Raw genomic sequence first — 22,341 nt, forward strand, 5'->3', positions numbered from 1 at the left:
CTAGGCTTCCCTTTCCATTGTCCTGGGTTCTCTTTCTCCTACTTTCATTCTATATTTTGTACTTTAGGGAGCAACTGGCCACAACTTCCTCTGCTATGTGAAGATAAGTGTTAAAGCGGCCTCTTCCTCTATGCTGATATTAAACTGAAAGCTTTGGCTCTTTCTCCATTGATTGTGACATTTCCTGTAAGCTTTTCTTCTAAGTGTTTTATTATTTGGAGTAGGTTCATTCTATTTCTTTCATGCCAGTCTCGTAATTCAAACTATAATCAAACTCTGATCTATTTCTTTCATGATAATATTTAATCCGCAGACCTGGAAATTAAACCTGCCTCCAAAATGAGCATCTTTCAAATGATCCCCCTCCAGTACTAAGGGCTCAAGGCCTGTGCTGGGGCATCTAACCTGTCCACAGAATCATTGAACAAAAGCTACACTCCTTTCTGTCATGACATATCCTTTGCACAATGAGGACAGTAGGCAGTGTTGACACCATCCTCTCCCGTAAGTCTAAAAATGGGGTGGGGGTAGAACTTGTTATTAGTCCTGTGAAGCTCTAGGACAAGGTCATGTGACCACCATGGGCGATTAATTGCCTCTGAGCAGTAATGGGACATGTGAGGAAAGCAGCCTGCGCTGATATTAACAAGAGATCTGGGGACCTGCTAGGATTCTGTTCACTGATTTGGGGAGAGCACAGCAGGTGTGGAGTGTGTGTGGCGCCTTCTGCTCTGGTCACCAACAATGTCACTCGACCTGCTGTTCAGGTCACTGTCACCATGTGGAGACAGACAGACTTGTGACCTGTGAGTGCTGAGCCCTGAGGAAGGAGGGAGACCCCCATGCCAGATCTCCACTCAGTTTGTCACCCGCCCTGTTTCTCCACAGGCCCATTGCTACACAACTCCCTACGGCAAATCATATCCATAGTTCAAAAAAATGATAATGTGAGCATTTTCTGTCTCACACCTGAACTGGGTTACAAAAACTACTGGCTTATGGATGGCCGTCAAGTAAAGGAGAAAAACAATTTGAAGTTCTCCTCAATGAATTACATGCTAAACATAAGACACATCAAGAAGGAGGATGCTGGGAAATACCAGTGCAGATTCATGAAGATGAAAAGACGAAGAGCAAGTGAACCCGTTAGAATTGATGTGGTTTAGAGGGAGACTTCTTCCAGTATGTCATTCACTAAATACTAAGGAAATTTTTCTGATATGAAATCAGCTCCCTGAGTGGCTGTGTAAACTCAATGAAGGGGTGGAATGTCCTTTAAGATTTATATTGATTCAATAAATTACAAATAGGCAAATGATGTTGTTGTTGTGCAGTGAATGTCATGACCCAGCAGAGGGCACTTCCTCTGGTCTCAGTTGGGCCATCTCCACAGGGGAGGGGACACCCTGTCCCTCAGAGGACAGGCACAGGTCATGTGACAGTGGTGGGGGTACATGTCACCATCACAGCTCTAGCCCTCCTCCAGGGATGTGAGAGTGTCTGGTCCCTAAGTGGATCCTGGGGATAATCACTGTGTGCCTGAAAACACAACAGACATGCACTTTACAAAATGCTGTCTGCTGATGCTCCTGCTCAGATGGGGGAGGAGGAGGAGTTGGAGAATCCAAGTTTCAGAATGAAACTCTTGGACAAGGTTCAATTCTGAGGGAAGGCGAGGCTCTAGGTAAGGTCCAGTCACATCAACAGAGACCAGCCCTCCTCACACACCTGCATGGCATCTGCTAAAGGCTACATTATAATCAGGGACTTGAGTCTTCTGCAGGGTGGGACCTCCTGGGCTGTTCCCCGCCATAGCAATGTACACGCAGGACCAGATGTCCCTCCACATGGGAATCACCACCCCCCAGAAGACTGCATCAGTCCTAGTGCTCACAGGACTGCACTGAATCTACTGGGACATCCTCACCTTACGTGGCTGGCCCAGCACCTGCAGCTTCTCCTTCCTGCGCCAGCAACACCCTCGTCCTGAAGCCCCATGGAATTTCTCTACCGTCCAAGACACAAGGATTCTGGGATACTCAGAAATCTCTGAGAGTGTCCTAGGTGTTAAACATGAGGGGGCTGGTTTCATTCATATCCCTAGTGCTCCCAAGAAACAGGGCACCCCGCTGAAATATTCCTGTGCATGCCTTTTGACCTGTAACCCTGAATCTCAACTCAGAAAAAGATTCCCCTACACCCTTGCTGACTTAGAGGACAGGTAGATAAATGTGGGCACAGAGGGACAACTTCAGGGGTTCCCTCATGAAATACAACAGCCAGAGCCGATGGGGAACAATCTAACTAAAGCCCCTATGTTCTCTATCTTGTGAGTCACTCTCTGCATCATGTGAGGTCACCCTCTCCCCTGCATCCCCAAGGGCCCTACCTGAGCCCTTACCTCTGGATGCCCCAACTTTTTGTGCCACTTGCTTACAAGTCTTCATGGCCATGTTATTCCCTTGAGGTATGTAATTGAATTTACTTTTTTCCCTCTAATCTAGATAAAGTTATTTGCCAAGTTTACTAACCTGAGAAAATGCTGGGGGTGTGAACAGAAGCTCTATGTAGAGTCAGGGGGTCCTGCAGAGACCTGGGCTGAGGGAGGGAAGCCCCCCTGCACCAGATTTCAGGCCCACAGCTCTGATCTCCCTGAGGAAAAGGGAAGTCCTGATTCTTTGTATTTTCTGGGGTCAACTTGGAGGAGCCCTCAGGTGTGTGACATGGGTGGGTTTCCTGACTGGACCAGAGAAAAGGGGGAACCTGGACACCCTGTTCCTGTGACAGATCTGGAAATAGTCAGGACACATGCTGGGCTCCTATGGAGCCCCCACACTGACCAGACCTCTGCTCTGCAGCCCATCAGCCCTGAGTGTCTTCAGGGGAGCCCAAGATGATGGGGGCAGGGAGGGCACAGGCTGTCCTTATAGAGGGTGAACCATGCAGTAAAGGACAAATGCCAGGATGTGACTCTAAGGGGGGAAGTGCTGGGAGAGTGAAGGCGGCGGGAGCGGGGGTCTTTCTTGTGTCCATGAACAGTGACTGTGGGGGATTATGTGATGAAATAAGGCAGGAGGAGGAGGCCAAATATGGGATATTTCATATGTGGAAATGGGACATCATGTCAGCCCAAAACTTATTGTGAAATCTGTAGAATTGAGGCAACCAGAGGTTGGGCAGCAGAAGGTAGAGGGGCCAAGTGGACTGTGGTAGGATTGTGGGTGCCTTGGTACCAGTGTCTGGCATAACATACATCTGAAGAGGGTGAGTCTGCTGTTCTGAATCATACATATGCTCTCCACCAATACAACCTCAGTAAAATAATAAATCTATAAGCCATGGAATTAAAGAGCGAAGCACAAAGAGTCAGCAGTGGCAGTCCTTCCCCACGTGTCCTTCATTTAAAATAAACATTGGAAAATGACTGGAAAGACAGATAATTCTCTCCACTTCCCATCATATCTCTGGCCTGGGGTCCAAAGCAAAGATGAAATGACAGAAGCACAGGACAAATGCCAGGATGTGACTTCAAGGGAGGAAGTGCTGGGAGAGTGGGGCGGGGGGGGGGGGTCCTTCCTGTGTTCCACGAACAGTGACTGTGGGGATTATGTGATGAACTAAGGCAAGAGGAGGAGGCCAAATATGGAATATTTCATAGGTGGAAACGGGTCAGCCCAAAACTAATTGTGAAATCTGTAGAATTGAACTGTGAGTTATGTCAAAGGAGCCTCACGTGGAAATGGGAGGTCACGGAGTAGCCACAGTGACATGGTCACTCAAGGAGAGCAAGCGCCAGAATGTCACTAAATCACCCAGGAAGCCACAGCAGGTGAAGTTTTTCACAAAGTTTCCATCCTTTCTCCTTATTCCACTTCCGGACCTGGATGGTGATGACTGTGCTTTTCTTCTGGTCCCAGGTGAGTGTCACAGGGGATCCTCAAGATCCTGCTTTTAGGAGCAAAGAAGATGAGAGTCACAGGGTCTTCAGCTTCTGCTGTTTCTCGGGTGCCTTTAGCTCAAAATAATCCTCCTGCTGACATGACTATTAGGATGGCAGGGTCTTACATCTTTCAACACATTCAAATTCCTCACCTGACATTCCACCTGAGTGCAGGACACACAGACACACATGCCCTCAGGGGATCTCCAGGGTCAGGGCAGCACCAGGCAGGCGCCAGAAGCAGAGCAAGGAGAGGGAAGGATGCAGGAGATGTCCCCAGGGCAGGCGGCTCAGAGCAGCTATGGGGCTGCATGGGGGCTGGGGCAGGGCAGGTGGGGACACTAGTGTGTCCAGGGGCCTCTGCATAGTGTGTGAACTGTCACAGTTCATGTTTCATGTGTCTAAATGATTTTTGTTAAATTGAATATGTTATTTATATTTCTTGGATGCTAACCTCTGGTTTGTGTGTTTGTACATATATTTTTTTGCCTTGTACTAGTATGTCATATGAACCTACCTGTATTTTTTTTTCTGTAAAAAACAATGAACTCAGTGTTACAGGAATGTCTACTCCTTCATCTATTCCCCCAGCTCCAGAATCCAATCTACAAAGGCATGTTCATCACGACGCTATGACACAGTCGCCATCTTTCTTCTGCGTGTTTTATTGTGGAAGGTCTTAGATCTATAGCCTTAATCCATTTTGGTTTTGATTTCAGCTTGATGAGAGCATGATCCACCTTCATTCTTTTACTGTGGCCTCCAGTCCCTTTGTCAAAGGGACTCCAGGTCCTCAGATTAAGCTCATGACTCCTTTATTATAAATCAATGTTACGTAAATGTGCAATAAACTCTGGCTGGGGATCATGTTCCATGGATCCCTGCGTCAATTCACCCAAATAATGTTTTTCCGTAATTACTATTGTTGTATACTATATATAAAGTCAGGGAACATGGTGCCTCATCAATCACAATCTACAAGACCTTCACAAACAAGTGTTGTCATGCACTGAGGATGCCCATTCATGGAGTGTCAGGAATGAGCCAGGAGCAACACACACTCTACCACGTGACCACTTTTGTTGCATCTCTTGTTCCATTTTATGTGATCTGAAATGCTCCCCGCTCAGAAGCAGAGGAAATGAGGGCCCTTTTCCTCTTTGAATAAGAAATCAAAGTTATAACACACTTTCATCACAATAATCATCACAGTATACATTAGACGGTCCAGACTTATTCTTCACATAACTGAAATTTTAGTCTTTTAACAACCCCTCCTCATCTTCCCACATATCTAATAAGTTACTTTAGGAGTTATTGATTCATTTCATAATATCTTATACGTGTCAGGTGCAGCGTAATACACTGGAGAGCTCAGTGGACAAATGCCCATTACAGTCAAAATCTAACTTCCATCCACCACCCATAGGGACCCTTTACCCTTCTCGCCCACCACCTCCAGCCTCCTGCCACTCTGGTCACCTCCAATCTATTCTGAGGTGAACTTTGTTTTCCTTGTTCATTTCATAGCTCTTCCTGTTACCATGGCTATTTTAAAGAAATTGCCATTTCATCTTGACATCTTTCCCTTAGCATAACTCTGTCTAAGCCACCCTGGTGTCCCAACTGGGAACATTCTTTTTAAGTCTTGGTGGCTGTGATCAACAACTAGGCAGGTGGAGGCAGGCTCTATGGCCCGCCCTCAGAGGTAATTTTGGCTTTATTCTTTTGACTCTGTCGAACATGTTCTGATTTCCAAGTGAGATGATCTCCTGCCTCTTGTTTGTGAAACCCTCATGCTCCTTGGAATTCTGATACTGACCTAAATGTTCCTGTTCTCCTTGCAAAACTTGAGAATTATATTTAAAGGATTTTTTAATAATAGCTGGATGTTCCAACCTGTCAAAACTGAAAAGGGACATTCGGGTTCTGATAAAAACCACTTTTCTGTCTCCTCCCTTAGCTATGTCCCCAAAGGAAATGGAATATTTAACTTTATAAAAAAAAAATTGTGATGCATCCAGGGTCAGGGACATTCCTTTATCATCTCCTTTATCTCAAATATTCTCTCATCTTGTCATTTCTCTTTGAAATGCTAGTTTCAGGGAGATGTTCTTAGGAAAAGCAGTGGAATCTTACTCTTCTATCTGCAGTTTCTCAGTCAGGTGAACCAGTCTGGTAACCCATTGAAAAGCACATTTACTGCAGCAAACAGTTAATATATAGAATGCGGTCAGAGTAGGTAAGTGAGCTTTCTACTGCACTTTTAGTAGACTCTCAAATATTTTAGGTAAATTGCAAATTAGAGTTTTTATAGTTACATAAAATAATGGAAATTCAGTGAATATCTCTAATTTAGGCAAATAATCTAAACTAAGGAAGCATTAAATACTCATCATGGATTAGTTACTTTTGGCTCCTAATTACAGAGAAATGAAAGGAAATTGGCTAATAGCAGACATATCTTGAGCCTCTTGACACATACATGTCTAGACTGAGGAGCTGCATTCATACCTTCCCAGCCCTGAAAGTCTCGTATAAGATAGTCACAGTACTGATTTCAGTCCTTACCATACATGAAGCCTTCGAGAATTAAGAATTTCCACTTGCACATAACTAAAACTATGAAAAACAGCACAGAATTCAAACACTGGCCAAGAAAAACAGAGAATAGTCCTGGATAAATATATTTCATGTTATTGAGTAGTGTTTTTGCTAAAATGAGAAAGGTATTTTACCTCGTGTAACTGAACAGGCTGAAATTAAATTGTGATTTGAATGGTTTTTCAAAATAATCTTAATGTCGGGTCTCCCAGGTGGCACAGCGGTTGAGAGCTGGGTTGCGAAGCTGCCCGCAGCTTCTGCAGCACCGGTTCAATCCCCGGCTGCTCCCCGGCCACCGGAGGAGGGTCCCACATGGCGCGCAGACCTCTCCTGCCGCCCGCTGCTCCCCTCAGCAGTGTACTACATCAGTCTGCCTGCTCTGCTCCCCGCTCTGGCTCTGGTGAATTCTCTCACCCTCCCGTGCTTCTGACTGTACCCAGTGCTTGTATAAATAAATAAATAAAATCTTAAAAAAAAAAGGGAACTTAAAAAAAATAAATTCCTTCAGCTCTTCAACTATGTTCATTAACAACTACTGGCATTAAACAGACATAATTAGAAAAAATTCACAATACAGGAGGTTTCTCCTTAGAAAATGAAAAAAGTGATTCCCGAACTCATGATAAAATGGATTTCAGGAAATGAGCACATTAAAAATTCAATGCCAGACACTGGCAGACTAATTATGATAACTAAAATATTTATGAATTTCATTTAAAATATTGTTGGTTCTTTAATGTTTACTTTTATCCAGCTTTAAGTTAAGCAACTTAAAATTTCCTATTATGATAGCAGTTTCATGAGAGAGAGAGAGAGAGAGAGAGAGAGAGAGAGAGAGTGTGTGTGTGTGTGTGTGTGTGTGTGTGTGTGTGTGTGTGTGTGTGCAGGTCAGGGCTCACAGCTGTGGAGGGCAGGCATTTCAGCATTTCTAGTCTCCATGCAGACTAAAGTAGAACAAAAGTGAACAAGGGAGGCAGGATGAGGGCAGGGCCAAGGGAGTGTCCAGACCCCACCCCTAACAACATGACCCTCAAAAAAATCACTGTTCCAGGAGGAGGCTCAGCACAGAGGAGGAAGCATCTCAGCGCTGACACTCAGGAGCAGCTGTGCCCGTGAGCCTTTCTGGAGCCCCAGCTCTTCTCTCACAGGGATCACAGAGCAGGCAGCAGACGCCATGGAGGCTCCTTCAGCCCATGGACACAGATGGCGAGTCCCCTGGCAGGGGCTCCTGCTGGCAGGTGAGAGGGACAACACCTGGAGGTGGGTGGGGGATGGACACACAGACACTAGCTGGACAGGCTGTCCCATGGAAGAAAGGAGGACAGGAGCACAGGAGTCCTTGAGCAGGGACAGAGGACTAACATTTAATCTGACTGGAGGAGATGTGAGATAGGATGACAGCCCAGGGTTCAGCTACATGATGTGTGGAGGGGAGAGGGAGAAAATCCAGAATAGGGCAAAAGGTCCATGTGATTTATCACTGAGGAAACACTTCAAAGTCTGAAGTGAGCAACAATTTATTTCAGGAGCACACTCTAGAGCAGCAGTACCAGGGAACTAAAGATTGTCCTGACTCACACCCTCAGTACTTGGTAGTTAATTACCAGGATGAGCTGCCCAAGGACACTCACTTATTCATCCACATGGATCTGCAGCCTGACCCACCACTGGGAAACAACAAGATCAAACAAGTCCCTGCCCTCATGGAGCTCAGTCCTATGGGAAGTAAGATCTAGAATGCGCTGTTAGGCGCTGGCAAGTATCCTAAAAGGCACAAAGCAGGGAAAGTTTCTAAGAAGACTGAGGGTTGCACAGCAAGGGGACTGTGAGGCATCTATGTAGGTCACAAGAGTGTGAGCAGGGACCAGAGGGCAGGGATGGGGTGAGCATGGCACAAGACTGGGTCAAATAATTTGAAACACAGCATCAAATATATCCAGAGAGACAAAGGTCATATTCATGCTGCTGACCATTAACAAATAGGACACACAACATACATACATACACACAACATATCTGAGGAAGTTAGAACGTGCCTTCAGATGTCAAACTACAAGTGTAAATATTGACTGATTTCTGTCATTTCCCTCCTAGTCTCACTCTGCACCATTGAGATACTACCCAACAATGGCGGATTAGTTTTGGAATCCCGGATGGCTCCTGATGTTAATTCTTACATATTTCTCAAGCTTGATCCAATACCGAGAACAGTTCACAGCTACACCTGGCTCAAAGGTGACAACAGGGATCCTAATAATCAAATTGCATCATACGTTGTAAGCACAGGAATAATGAGCCCAGGGCCTGCATACACTGGCCGAGAGAAATTATACCCAATTGCTGCACTAAAGGTCTGGAACATCTCCAGAGAAGATTCAGGATGTTACACCGTGGAGGCCTTAATGACTAACAACAAAAAGTATAAGGCATCTATATATTTGTTCATTCTAGGTAAGTGATCCCTCTCTGCCCTCGGGGTGCGGGTGGTAAATCTACTGCACACACAGGGATGGACAGGCCTGGACCTGCCTCCTTTCCCCTCTGCTTATGTCCCATGGTGGGGTTTCTGCATTTAGTGCAAGACATGCCAGGGAGATGAACTGGAGAAATCAAACTCCTCTCCTGGGGCCCAGGCCCTGCAGACTCTCCATGCAGGGGGAAGGAGACATCTAGGGGAGTGTCCACCCAAGGGAGATCAGGGTCAGGGTGGCACCCTGGACCCCTCCCCATGAACATGACCATAAAAGACCCAGAGGGTTCAATCAGGGCCACAATGGGGAGATACCTGGGACTCCCACAGAGAATCTCAGGCCCTATTAATCCCTGCCCAACCCCTGCCCCAGGAACCCAGACCCAGGGAATGGTGAGCCTGTGCCCCTGTGATGTTGGCCTCCTGAGCAAGGCTGATGGCAGCACCAAGTCACCAGCCAGGGTTCAGCTCCAATGGCCACAGGGGAACAGGGCAGAGCCTGGGATTTGTCTAACACTCAGTGTGGAGACAGGGACTACCTCAGGCTATTAGCCATCAGCCAAGGGGACTGTGGGAGTTATAAAAGGATGTACAGTGTCCCCAGGCAGGGACAGAGGGAAAAACTGGCCCTGGCAGGTGCTTGTCCATCAGGGATCACCTGGGAGCATCTGAAGGAGAAAACTAATGACAGACGCCACTTACTGGACAGTTGCCCTATATAAGCTTTAGTGACACAGGAGTCTAAGGATCACCATTTGCCCTGATTATTGAGGATCCCTAACTTCCAGGAGATATAGGCACTGAGTCAGAGTCACAGAACGAGAACCCACCCCATCAGATTCACCCCAAGAAAATGAGCAGTCACTGCCTTGCCCCCTTCATCCTGGGGATTCTCTGGGCTCCCTAACACCAGCTATTGTTCAGATCCATTGTCCTGAGGGCATCCAGCTCCCACAGCAGAGTCAAGTCTGGGGGTTGAGAGAAACAGAACATCATCCATATGGACTCTGGAGTAAATGTCCTGTAGCAACAATGAGAGTCAGTGCTGGGGATGCCCAGGCCGCCCTCTCAATGGTCCATCCACAGCTCTGGACACGGGACTTGAAATCACTGGTAGATCCTGACATGTGGGTGTCACTCACTGGGAAATAGAGAAAATGAGTTGCCCTCTCAATCCCCACACTCCATCTGCAAACAGCCAGGTCCACATGGAACAAAGCTCAGATACTCTTATCTACAGGAGAGAGGACAGAGTGGAGAGTGAGGAATGAGGGATTCTCATTCCCTCAGAGATGAGATGAGATGAGACGGGACCTGCGCGCAGAGTCCTGAGAGGCTCTGGCAACTGTGTTCTGTCTCTCCAGGGCTGGCACTGTGTCCATCCTCTGACATCCTGCCCCCCAGCACCCTGGGAACCCATGTCCTGGTGACTGCAGAGCTGCTGGGCGGTGGGGGTGTCAGGCTGCTCTGGCCCTGCTCTGGGGCATTGGGCTTTGGGAGTTTGGGGTCACTTGTAACCTGCTCACTCAACACCAGGGACCTTTCTTCTCTCTCTGCTCTCACCTTTCCCTCCTTCATCTCCCCTCCCTTCAGGCAGCACCACCTCTGCTCTGCACAGCTTCCTGTCGTTGTCCTCAGACACTCCCCTCACGCTGTGACCAGGTTCAAACTGTTGGGTCAAAGGCAGGCACCAGCAGAGCAGAGCAGAGCCCTGTTTTCTCACCATCACAGACACATCTTCCCTTTCTGAGGCCAACATGGGCACAGAGTCATGGGGGAGCATAGACCCCTTTATCTACTCTCTACATGACTCTCCCAGGAGTGAGGACCAAGGATGGGTCTGCAGGCAACAAACCCTACTGCATCCCCTTCCCCTTGCACTCCTGACTCCTTCCTGTCAGAGCTTGAAGCTCCACTCTCCCCAGTGGCCCCAAGACCTCCCCTGGGTGGGGTTGCTTCCTCCCACCCATCCTGACTGCCCGTATCTCACGCTGGCTGCACCTCATGAGGACACCTTCCTGTGGGTGCTCTAATGCTGACCTCCCCCAGCCACCATCCTTTCCCTCAAACATTGCCCAAAGGCAGGACTTGATCAAATCTAGCCATGATTCCAAAGACAGCAGGATAGAAATAGACTGTCACGGGACCAGGTGGGGTCTCCTCCCCATTCCTGACTGTCCACAGAGGCACTGGCAGGGACTCCACCCTAAAGGTACTGACACAACAGCATGTACTAAACTGAAGCCATATATTCTCTTATTAACAGAGTCAGCTCACACTCCCCCACACACACATTCTGTCTCATAAGAGGCCTCACATGTCTCTTTATACAGGGAATCACTGAAGCCAAAAACACCATTTTATTTTTTTTTTAATTTTTTTTTTTATTAATAGAGGCATGTTTTTTATTTATTTATTTGTTTGTTTGTTTTGTTTATACATGCACTGGGTACAGTCAGAAGCACGGGAGGGTGAGAGAATTCACCAGAGCCAGAGCGGGGAGCAGAGCAGGCAGAAGGACCGAAGTACACTGCTGAGGGGAGCAGCGGGCGGCAGGAGAGGTCTGCGCGCCATGCGGGACCCTCCTCCCGTGGCCGGGGAGCAGCCGGGGATCGAACCGGCGCTGCAGAGGCCGCGGGCAGCTTCGCAACCCAGTGCTCAACCGCTGTGCCACCGGGGAGGCCCCAAAAACACCATTTTAATTCAAAGTGGTGATTTGCTTGGAATATGAATTTTGGATGATGGTCTTTAAATTTTGAATATTTTTAATACAGATATTTCCACAAAAACCACTCTTGGATAGTTGGTATATTTATAATAATTTTCAATATTCCATCACAATTACTTACTCCCCAAGGTCATATTTTCAGCAAGTTCCTGCCTCACTGTCCACAAGTCCTCCTCTGTATCTCTGCTCTGGTGAAGATTCAGGAGAGACCAGCAGGGGCCTCAGCTGCCCTCAGCAGTGGGAGCTGAGACAATGAAGCCCAAGGACAGAGAACAGGAGGCAGCTCCCAAACCAGCCAGGGCCTGCCTGTCCCTCACTCTTTCCAGACCCTTCCTGAGACTCTGACCCTAAAAATGAGCTCACTGTGTCCTATCAGTCACCACTGAACACTTGGGCACAACTGCCAGCTCATGACCCTGAAGCCTCATTTCTGAACTGAGCTAGAAGCTCCTGGTCTCCCTGAGAGTAACTTCTGCCTAAACCACAGCTCAAGCCAGGCCTTCAGTCACATCCCACATCCTGCACTGCACTTTTCACAATCATGAGCACTGTCATGGGGCATCTATATTGTGTACAGAAGCACATAACGAGAGTTACGTACCTTCTGTCATTATCTCCTGTTCAGTGAGGACGGGGGCAGTGTGGACACTCTCCTTTCTGGAGTCTATATGAGGAGGCGTTGCCTGTTGCATTAGCCCCATGAAACTCTAGGACAAGGTCACATCATATCCATAGTCCATTATTTGCCCCTGAGCAAGTGGTGGGACAAGTGAGAAGAGCAGCCTGTGCTGATACTAACAAGAGATCCGGGGACCTGCTAGGTTTCTGTCCACTAATTTGGGGAGAGCACAGTGGGTGTGGGGTGTGGATGGCACCTTCTGCACTAGTCACCAACCAGGTCACTCCACCTGCTGCACAAGTCACTGTCACCATGTGGAGACAGACAGACGTATGTGATCTGTGAGTGCTGAGCCCTAAGGAAGGAAGGCCGCCCCATGCCAGCTCCCTCTCAGTTTGTCACCTGCTCTGTTTCTCCACAGAACCATTGACAGCCACCTCTCTGGAGGAATTCACATCCACAGTTCAAGTAAATGACGAACTTGTTATAATATGTCTGACAAGTGATACATCTGTACGCCTCCACTGGTTATTCAATGGCCGCAAACTGCAGGAAAAAGAGAATAAGAAGCTGTCCTCTAACAATAAGACGGTGCACATAAAGAACATCATGAGGGAGGATGCTGGGAAATACCAGTGCATGTACGCAAAAGTGAACATTATGGGAACAAGTGAGCGCCTCAAACTTGAAGTGATCTAGAGTGACACTTCATCCAGTAAATCATTCATTAAATATAAAATCAAAATTTTTTTATCTCAAAAGCAGTTTCTTGAGATCTTGAAAACTCAATGAATGGTGGGATGGAAAGTCCTAGAAGACTTGTATTGGGTCAGTAAAGCACAAACATGCAACTGACATGGTCCTTGTGCAGTGACTGTCACAGTCCAGCAGAGGGCGCCGCCTCTCGTCTCAGTTGGGCCATCTCCACAAGGGAGGGGACACCCTATCCCTCAGAGGACAGGTGCAGGTCATGTGACAATGGTGGGGGCACATGAGAAGCTGCTGCACCTCCCCCTGCAGTGACCCTCAGGGCTAATGGCTGTTGCCATGGTCCCTGAGGTCCAGCGTGGGCAAGGAACCATGCGCGCAGGGGGAGAACAGCAAACTCCCTAAGATGCAGAGAAGCCGAATGCCTGCCAAGAGATAACGACCACCAGAAGCTGCCACAAAGATGATTAAAAGAAATGCTGACCACCTGGAACCTTATCTCGCTTTCTCAAGGCCCACAAACTTTATTCTGCTACAACTGTCTCTCTAAAATCTTTCCTTTTTCTGGTCATTGATTGCTAATTAAAAAGCATACGTAATTTAATAATTAGGCTAATGCAAATGAAACATTACTAAACACTGTATTATAATAGAATTGTTAGTTTAATAATCTTTCTATTATGTGCTTAACTTTAGTACCTTTGATATTAACTGCATTATAATATAAATTTACCTATGACAATTAATTATGAGTAAACATAAGTAGGTAATAGTAGTAGTAATTAGTACAAGAATACAGAAAGAGTTAATAACCTGTCTACTTAGGAATGCAGCTAGGTCCAGATGTATTGTGGACATAAATCACTGCCCTGTCAATGATAAGCTAAACCTATGAGCAAACTGATTTCTTTGATGTTCACTGTTCCTATGCCTTTGGAAAAAACATATATATACTGACCACCGACTCAAATAAAATTGCACTCAGATTTACACTCTCTCTTGAAGTGTGTCTGTTTGTCATTTCTTTAACCGAATCCCTGACCACCCTGCGCAGTCTCTCAACCCTGAGACGGCCTCATCGTCTACTGCTGTGCTGGTCCGCGGCAAGAAGCTGTCAGCATCACAGCTCTATCCTTCCTGCATGGATGTGGGGGGATGTCTGGACACTGAGTTGAACCCCAAAATAGATAGCCCCCATGTGCAAGAAAACACGACAGACGTGCACTTGATAAAATGCTGTCTGTTGATGCTCCTGGTCAGATAGGAGAGGAGGAGGGTTTGGAAAATTCGGGTTTCAGGATGAAACCTGAGGACAAAGAGCACCCGCTGAGAGATGGAAAGTTTGTAGCTGTGATTGGTAAAATTCAGTCATAAATACAAAGACCAGCCCTACACACACACCTGCATGGCATCTACTAAAGGCCACATTATAATCAGGGACATAAGTCTTCTGCAGGGTGGGACCCCTGGCTGTTCCCCACACAGCAATGTACACTCAGGGCCAGATGTCCCTCCACGTGGGAATCACCATCCCCCAGAACATGCACTCAGTCATAGTGCTCACGGGGCTGCGCTGAATCTACTGGGACATTCCCCACCTTCCATGGCTGGGCCAGCATCTGCAGCTTCACCTTCCTGGATCAGAAATGCCCTAATCCTGAGGCTCCATGAGAATCCTTTATTGTCAAGACACGAGGATTCTGGGACACTGAGAAGTACCTAGAGTGTCCTCGTGATTGAACATGGGTGATAGGTTTCATTCTTATCCTTAATTTTCAAAAGGACCAGGTCTATTCCCTGAAGCATTCCCTGCCACAGCTATTGACCTGAGACACTGAACATAGTAGCAGAAAATTATTCCCCTATACCCTTCCAGATTTAGAGGACAGGTGGATAAGGGTGGGCACAGAGCGACAATTTCAGGGGCTCCCTCGTGAAATACAACAGCCAGTGCTGATGGGGGACAACTTAACTAAAGTCCTTATGTTCTGCATCATGTGAGGTCACCCCTTCCCCTGCACCCCCAGGGCCCTACCTCAGCCCTTATCTCTGGATGCCCCAACTTTTGCCCCACTCTCTGGGATTCTTCATTCTATGTTATCTCCTTCAGGTATGTAATTATTTTATTCCCTCTAGCCTAACTAAAGTTATTTGCCAATTTTACTGTCCTGAGAGAATGCTAAGGGAAAGGTGAAATTTCCCTCATTCCTGACATCATCAATGACCTCCTCATTCCAGCCTTATCAGCTTTCCACAGAGCAGGAAAATGAAAGACCTCTGATTGCTTCATGTGGCATGTAACAGACCTGCGTGACACAACCAGACCAGGAGAGGAGGAGAGGGAAAGATCAAGCCCTGGTCACGAGCAGAATGAGAATCACTGGACAACGTGCTGCCCAGTAAATGGGAAAACACTTAGTTGAGTTTGCCCCCAAAATGCAGGTGGGCTGGTCAATCAATACCAACTGTTAGGCCTACCACAGTAACACAGTAGAGAGAAAGAATGGTAATGGATGAAAAGAGAGGCAAAAAGGCCACATCCTTTAGGTTTGTACAATTGGAAAATGGGGAGGCTGAAGCCCTTTGCTGAGGAAGGTGTGGAGACACTTGCTGAAGCACCATCATTCCTGGAGACTCGCAGCCTCCATTTCATCAGGAGCCTTGGCTGTGTGATCCCCACTGGGTCCATTCCCCTGGGCCTCACCCCCAAAAGCTCCCCCTTGGCTACACCCCAATGGACATATCTCAATGACAGGGCAGGGCCATAGCTAGGGGGTGTGATCAGAAGCCCTGCTTAGAGTCAGGGGGTCCCACAGAGATCTGGGCTGAGGGCAGGAAGCCCCCCTGAACCAGATTCCAGGCCCACAGAACTCTGTGCAGAAAAGGCAAGTCCTGATTCTTTGTATTTTCTGAGATCAACTCTGAGTTCTCAAGTGTGTGATATGGGCAGGTTTCCTGACTGGGCCAGAGAAAAGAGGTTACCTGAAGTCCCTGTTCCTGTGACGGATCTGGAAATAGGACGACATGCTGATTTCTTGTGATGTCCCTGACACTGACGAGACCTCTGCCCTACAGCCCATCAGCCCTGAGTGTCTTCAGGTGAGCCCGAGATGATGGGGGCAGGGAGGACACATGGTGTCATTCCAGTGGATAAACCATGCAGTGAAGGGCAAATGCCAGGATATGACTTGAAATGAATATGTTATGTATGTCTCTTGCCCCCAAATGCCTCTGTGCATGACAACACTTGTTTTTGCTAACTCCTGGTTTGCGTGTTGGATGTATTTAATTTCTCCCATGCACAAATTTTTCCGCATCTATATATATTTTCTGTAAAACCACTAAACTTGGGGTCACAGGAATGTTTACTCCTTCTTCTATTCTCCCTGCTCCAGAGTTGAGGCTACAAAGGCATGTTCATCACTGATGTCATCACACACATGCTCACTTTCTTCTGTGTGTTTCTTGTGGAAGGTCTTAGATCTGTGGCCTTAACCATTTTGGATTTGATTTCAGCTTGACCGGACTGTGTCTAATTTCACTGTTTTACTTTGGCTTTCTGGTCCCCCGCACCTTTGCCAAAGGGACTCTAGGTCCCCAGATTAAGCTCATGATTCCTTTATTACAAATAAATTTTATGTAAATGTGCAATAAACTCTGGCTGTGGATTAAGTTCCATTATTTATCCAAAGAATGATTTTCCATAATTACAGTTGTTTTATATTATATATAAAGTAAGGAAACTTGGTGCCTTGTCAGTCACAATCTTCAGGACGTTTACAAACAAGTATTGTCATGAATGGAGGATGCCCATTCATGGGGTGTCAATAACAAGTCAGGAACAATGCGCACTCTACCACGTGACCACTTTTGCTGTGTCTCTTGTTCCATTTCATGTGGTTTGAAATGCTACCCACTCAGAAGCAAAGGAAATGAGGGTTCTTTGAAAAGAAATCCTTTTACAATGCAGTATTACCACAATATACATCATATTATATATTAGACACTCCAGGATTGTTGATCATATAACTTAAAGTGTATAGTCTTTTACCAATTTCTTCCTTCAAGGCTCTTCCCTCATGCCTGCTAAGAGGTCAACACCAATCACATTACAAGTTTCAAATCATTTTATAACATCATATACATGTCAAGTGCACAATCCCCATCACCAGCAAAAGTCTAACTTCCAACTACCACCCAAAAACAATCCCTTCAACCTTCTCACCCACTCCCTCCAGCTTCCAATCTGGTCACCACCAATTGGCTCTGAGATGAAATTGTTTTCTTTGTTCATTTCACTTCTTTCTATAGTAATCTCACAATGGATATTTTGTGGTATTCACTTTGTTCCTTTTGAAGTCTTTCCCTTAGCATAACTCTGAGTCACCCTGGTGTCACAAATGGCAACATTCCTTCTAAGTCTGTTGGCCCTGATGACCAACTGGGCAGGTGGAGGCAGGCTCTATGCCCATCTTCAGAGGTATTTTCTGCCCTTATACTTTTTTTTAAGATTTATTTATTTATGTATACAAGAACTGGGGTACAGGCCAGAGGTGTGGAGGGTGAGAGGATTCACCAAAGTGGGGAACAGAACAGGCAGAATGACTGAAATACACTGCTGAGAGGAGCAGCAGGTGAGTCAGGAGGTCTGCTATGCCATGTGGGTTGCTCCCTGACTGGGGATCGAACTTGTGCTGCAATGACTGTGGTGAGCTTCATAGGTTGCGTCTTAACCCCTTGCGCCACCAGGGAGGCCCTGCGCTTATACTTTTGACTATTTGTAGGACTTATTCTGGACCTTCAAGTGAGATAATCTCTTGCTTCCCCTTTGTGAAATCCTCTTGGTCCTTGGAAATGACATAAAGTGTTCCTATTCTCCTGGCAAAATTTGACAAACAAATTTAAAGAATTTTTGAATAATAACTCCCCGGTGGCGCAGCGGTTGAGCGCTGGGTTGTGAAGCTGCCCGGGGCCTCTGCGGCGCCAGTTCAATCCCCGGCTGCTCCCTGGCCACCGGAGGAGGGTCCCACATGGCCGCAGACCTCTCTTGCCGCCCGCTGCTCCCCTCAGCAGTGTACTTCGGTCCTTCTGCCTGCTCTGCTCCTCGCTCTGGCTCTGGTGAATTCTCTCACCCTCCCGTGCTTCTGACTGTACCCAGTGCATGTATAAACAAAACAAACAAACAAATAAATAAAACATGCCTCTATAAAAAAAAAATCTACAAAATTTGTTCAGCATTAAAAGGGACATTTGGGTGTTCATAAAATTATTCTTCTGAATCGTCCACTAAGCAAAGTCTGCACAGGGAATAGATATACTTACCACTTTGCAAGATGAGAAATTCACCTAGGGGTCACGTACATACCTTCATCTACCCCTACATCTCAACTATTCTCTCATCTCAACCATCTCTCTTTGAAAAGCCAGTATCAAGAGAAGTTCTTAAGAGAAATGAAAAGTGCCAAAAACATTCTTTAGTGTTCCTCATGGGTAGCTGCTGTGGGATAGTGGCCAGGTGGGTGTCCCTTCTCCCTGGTGACCTGGACACAGTCCTCATGTTGGGGCACAAACGCACCTGAGGGGCTCTCTCTTGCTTGCCCAGGACAGGTCTGGGGCCTCGTAGGGTTGCCTGTCACAGGACCCGGGTTCCCTTATGTGACCCCTGAGATCTTGCACTTCCCTCGCCCCTTGTCTATAAACTAACGAGAAGCACAGATCTCAGGGCGCACAGGTCTGCTCACTTGTGGACTCCCCAAGCACGTCATGCACATCCATGCCATGTTCACCTCCGTGGGGTGCTGCCAACACTGAGGACTATCTTTGCATTTTATCACTTAATAATATTAATTTCTAAAACATAACTCCTTCAAAATTAACACCAGTTTTTTTGTAGTCAACATGATCTGGGGTAATTTTTGACAAGTAAAGGTATGTGATTTTGTTGGTTTGATGCATATAGGCATGTCTTCTATATTACCAGGTTTGGATGTAACACAGACACATCACATTCTCTAAATAGGTTTATGAATTAATTTAGCTCATAGTATCCCTTCTATAAAACAAGTTATCCCATGTTTCAAAAATGTTAACATGAAAACACCTGACAGTAATGACAGACTCAGGCTCAGGAAGCTTTTGTGGGTAACAGAAGAGACAAGAGGCCCCAAATGGAGAGGATAGTACCAAACATTTAGTGCAGTTTTCACCCTCCCAGCGACAGAATTTTAACTCCACAGTCTGGGGTTTCCTGGTCAGGTGAACCAGCCTGGTAACCCCCTGAAAAGCACATTTACTGCAGGCAAATAGCTTATTACAACATATATCATAGCGTCAAAATATGTAGGTAAGCTTTCTACAGTAGTTTTGTTAAGACTCTCAAATATTTCAGGCAACTCATACATTAGACTTTTGATAGTTAAACCAAATAAAGGAAATTCAGTGAATCTGTAACTTATGCAAGTAACATGAACTAAAGAACCATAAAAAACTCATTTCTGGGCCTCCCTGGTGGCGCAGGCAGTTGAGCGCAGTGCTGTGAAGCTATCCGCAGCCTCTGCAGCTTGGGTTCGATCCCGGCCAGCCAGGGAGATCCCCACATGGTACAGCAGACCTCTCCTGTCTCGCCTGCTACTCCCCTCAGCAGTGTATTTCAGTCCATCTGCCTGTTCTGTTCCCCACTCTGTCTCTGGTGAATCCTCTCACCCTCCTGCGCATCTGGCCTGTACCCTGGTTCTTATATGCATGAATAAATAAATCTTAAAAAAAAACACCTCATTTCTATTTGTTACTTTTGTCCTCTATTACAGGAAATGAAAGGAAATTGTCCTAATAGCAGATATATCTTGGGGCCCTTGACCACTGCCCTCTGTGTCAGGCACACACATATCTAGACTGAGAAGCTGCATTCATACCTTCCCAGCTCTGAGAGACTCGTGTAAGATAGTCACAGATGCTGATCTCAGTCCTTACTATAAATGAAGGCTTCAAGCAGTAAATATTTCCATTAATACATGTAATTAAAACTACTAAAAGTTGGGCCTCCCCGGTGGCACAGCAGGTTAAGTGCAGCGCTGTGGAGCTGTCACAGCCTCTGCAGTGCCAGTTCGATTCCCGGCCGGCCAGGGAGATCCCCACATGCTGTGGCAGACTTCTTCTGCCTCGCCCACTGCTCCCCTCAGTAGTGTTTTCGGTCAGTCTGCCTGTTCTGCTCCCCACTCTGTCTCTGGTGAATTCTCTCATGCTCCCACACCTCTGGCCTGTACACCCATTCTTGTATAAATAAATAAATCTAAAAAAAAACTAGTAAAAGTTGTAAAGAATTCAATGCATTAGACAAGAAAAACAGAGAGTATTCCTGGATAAAAATTGTGCATGTTTTTGAATAGTGTTTTTGTGAAAATGAGAAACATGTTTTGCCTTCGGTAATTTAAGTCAAGGTTTCAAAGCTATCTATGAAGCAAGCAACTTCGTTGGGCGGGGGGCGGGGGGGCTTACAGCTGTGGTAACCATGCATCTTGGCATTTCTAGTCTCGTATGGAAAGTAAAGTGGAGCAAAAGTGAACAAGGGAGGCAGGGTGAGGGGAGGGCTGAGGGAGGGTTATTGGGCAAAGACCCGACCCCTGCACTACATTATCCTCAAAAGCCCTGTGCCCAGGAGGAGGCTCAGCACAGAGGAGGAAGCACCTCAGAGCTGACATTCAGGAGCAGCCACGCTTGAGAGCCTTTCTGGAGCCCAGCTTTTCTCTCACAGGGAGCACAGAGCAGGCAGAAGACGCCATGGAGGTCCCCTCATCCCATGGACACAGATGGCGAGTCCCCTGGCAGGGGCTCCTGCTGGCAGGTGAGAAGGACAATACCTGGAGGTGGGTGGGAGAATAGATACACAGACACTAGCTAGACAGGCCATCTCCTGGGAGGGAGGACAGGAGCACAGGAGTCCTTGAGCAAGGACAAAAGACCAACATTTAGTCTGACTGGAGGGGATATGAGTTAGGATGAGGACTTGGGGCTCAGCTACAAGATCTGAGGAGGTGAGGGTGAGAAAGCCAAAATAGTGCACATGGCCCAAGTTATTAATCATTGAGGAAATACTTCATAACTGAAGTCAGCAACAATTTATAGCAGGACTACACTCCAGAAAAGAAGTACCAGGACCCAAAATATTTTCCTTACTCAACACACTCACAATTTGATATTTAATTACCAAGATAAAGAGGTCCTGGGAACATTCATTCATCCAAGGGATTCATCCAACTGGTGGCAGCCTGACCCACCAGTGGGGGGACCAGATCAGAAAAGTCCTTGCCCTCATGGAGCTCAGGGTCTATGTGGAAGAACACAAAGAACAAAGATCTAGAACGTGTTGTCAGGTGCTGACAAGTATCGTGGATGGCACAGAGCAGGGAAAGGCTGCACAGTGAGAAATGAGGGTCTTCAGAGCAGGGGTAAAGGAGGCATCTCCCAAGCTCACCCTGAGGGTAAGCAGGGGTCTGAGGGCAGGGAGGAAGTGAGAAGGACACACTCCTGGGTAAACAGAGCACCAAATAACTTCAGAAAGACAGAAAAACTGTGTTTATGCTGCTGACAATTAACACATACACACACACCATATGGATTTCAGAATGTGCCTTTGGATGCCAACCTGAATTTGCAAATACTGACTGATTTCTTTCACTTCCCCCTAGTTTCACTATGCCTCTTCTGGATCCCACCTAGCAATGGCAGTTTCATTTTTGAATCCAAGCAATACTATGCTTCTAAAACTACTCATGTGATACTCAAGCTTCAAAAACTTCCAATGTATGTTGAACGCTACCTCTGGTATAAAGGTAACAATACAAATGTGAATAATCAAATTGGATCTTATAAAGTAATGACAGGAAAAATGATCCCAGGGCCTGCATACAACGGTAAACAGATACTGTACGCGTTCGGTAAACTTAGGATCCAGAATGTCACAAAGGAGGACTCAGGATATTACACTGTGGAGGCCATCATGATTAATAATCACAGGGTTAAAGCATCTACACATCTCTTCATCCTAGGTGAGTGGTCTCTCCCTGTCCTCGGGGTGCGGGTGGTGAGTCTACGGCACACACAGGGATGGGCAGGCCTGGACCTGCCTCCATCCCTCTCTGCTTATGTCCCGAATGGGGCTTCAGCATTTAGTGCAGGACATACCCAGGGAGACAAAATGGAGAAATCAGACTCCTCTCCTGGACCCAAGCCCTGCAGACTCTCCCTGCACAGGGAAGGACACATCTTGGGGAGTC

At 46.7% G+C, this 22,341-nt stretch overlaps 2 protein-coding genes across 3 annotated transcripts in view; one reads left to right on the plus strand and one right to left on the minus strand.

Annotated features, from left to right (window-relative positions):
• The window catches only part of LYPD4 (LY6/PLAUR domain containing 4), a 112,331-nt gene that overhangs the window by 32,680 nt on the left and 57,310 nt on the right, over nt 1-22,341 (minus strand). The gene's annotated exons all lie outside the window — the stretch shown is intronic.
• LOC119249365 (carcinoembryonic antigen-related cell adhesion molecule 21-like) lies at nt 7,573-14,171 on the plus strand. The gene is made up of 3 exons (XM_037516649.2): nt 7,573-7,782; nt 8,639-8,995; nt 12,783-14,171. Exons 1-3 carry the CDS (start codon nt 7,719-7,721, stop codon nt 13,058-13,060), a joined length of 699 nt encoding a protein of 232 aa, XP_037372546.1. The 5' UTR covers nt 7,573-7,718; the 3' UTR covers nt 13,061-14,171.

This window comes from Talpa occidentalis, unplaced genomic scaffold (assembly GCF_014898055.3).
Source record: "Talpa occidentalis isolate TD23 unplaced genomic scaffold, MPIMG_talOcc4v2.1 talOcc4.17, whole genome shotgun sequence".
NCBI lineage: Eukaryota > Metazoa > Chordata > Mammalia > Eulipotyphla > Talpidae > Talpa > Talpa occidentalis.

Bases quoted from the DNA above. Each gene is read 5' to 3' on its own strand.
- LOC119249365 (XM_037516649.2), top strand. From the start codon at position 7,719: ATGGAGGCTCCTTCAGCCCATGGACACAGATGGCGAGTCCCCTGGCAG. The intron at 7,783-8,638 runs GTGAGAGGGACA...TTTCCCTCCTAG, and splicing joins GCAGGGGCTCCTGCTGGCAG to TCTCACTCTGCACCATTGAG. The intron at 8,996-12,782 runs GTAAGTGATCCC...GTTTCTCCACAG, and splicing joins TATATATTTGTTCATTCTAG to AACCATTGACAGCCACCTCT.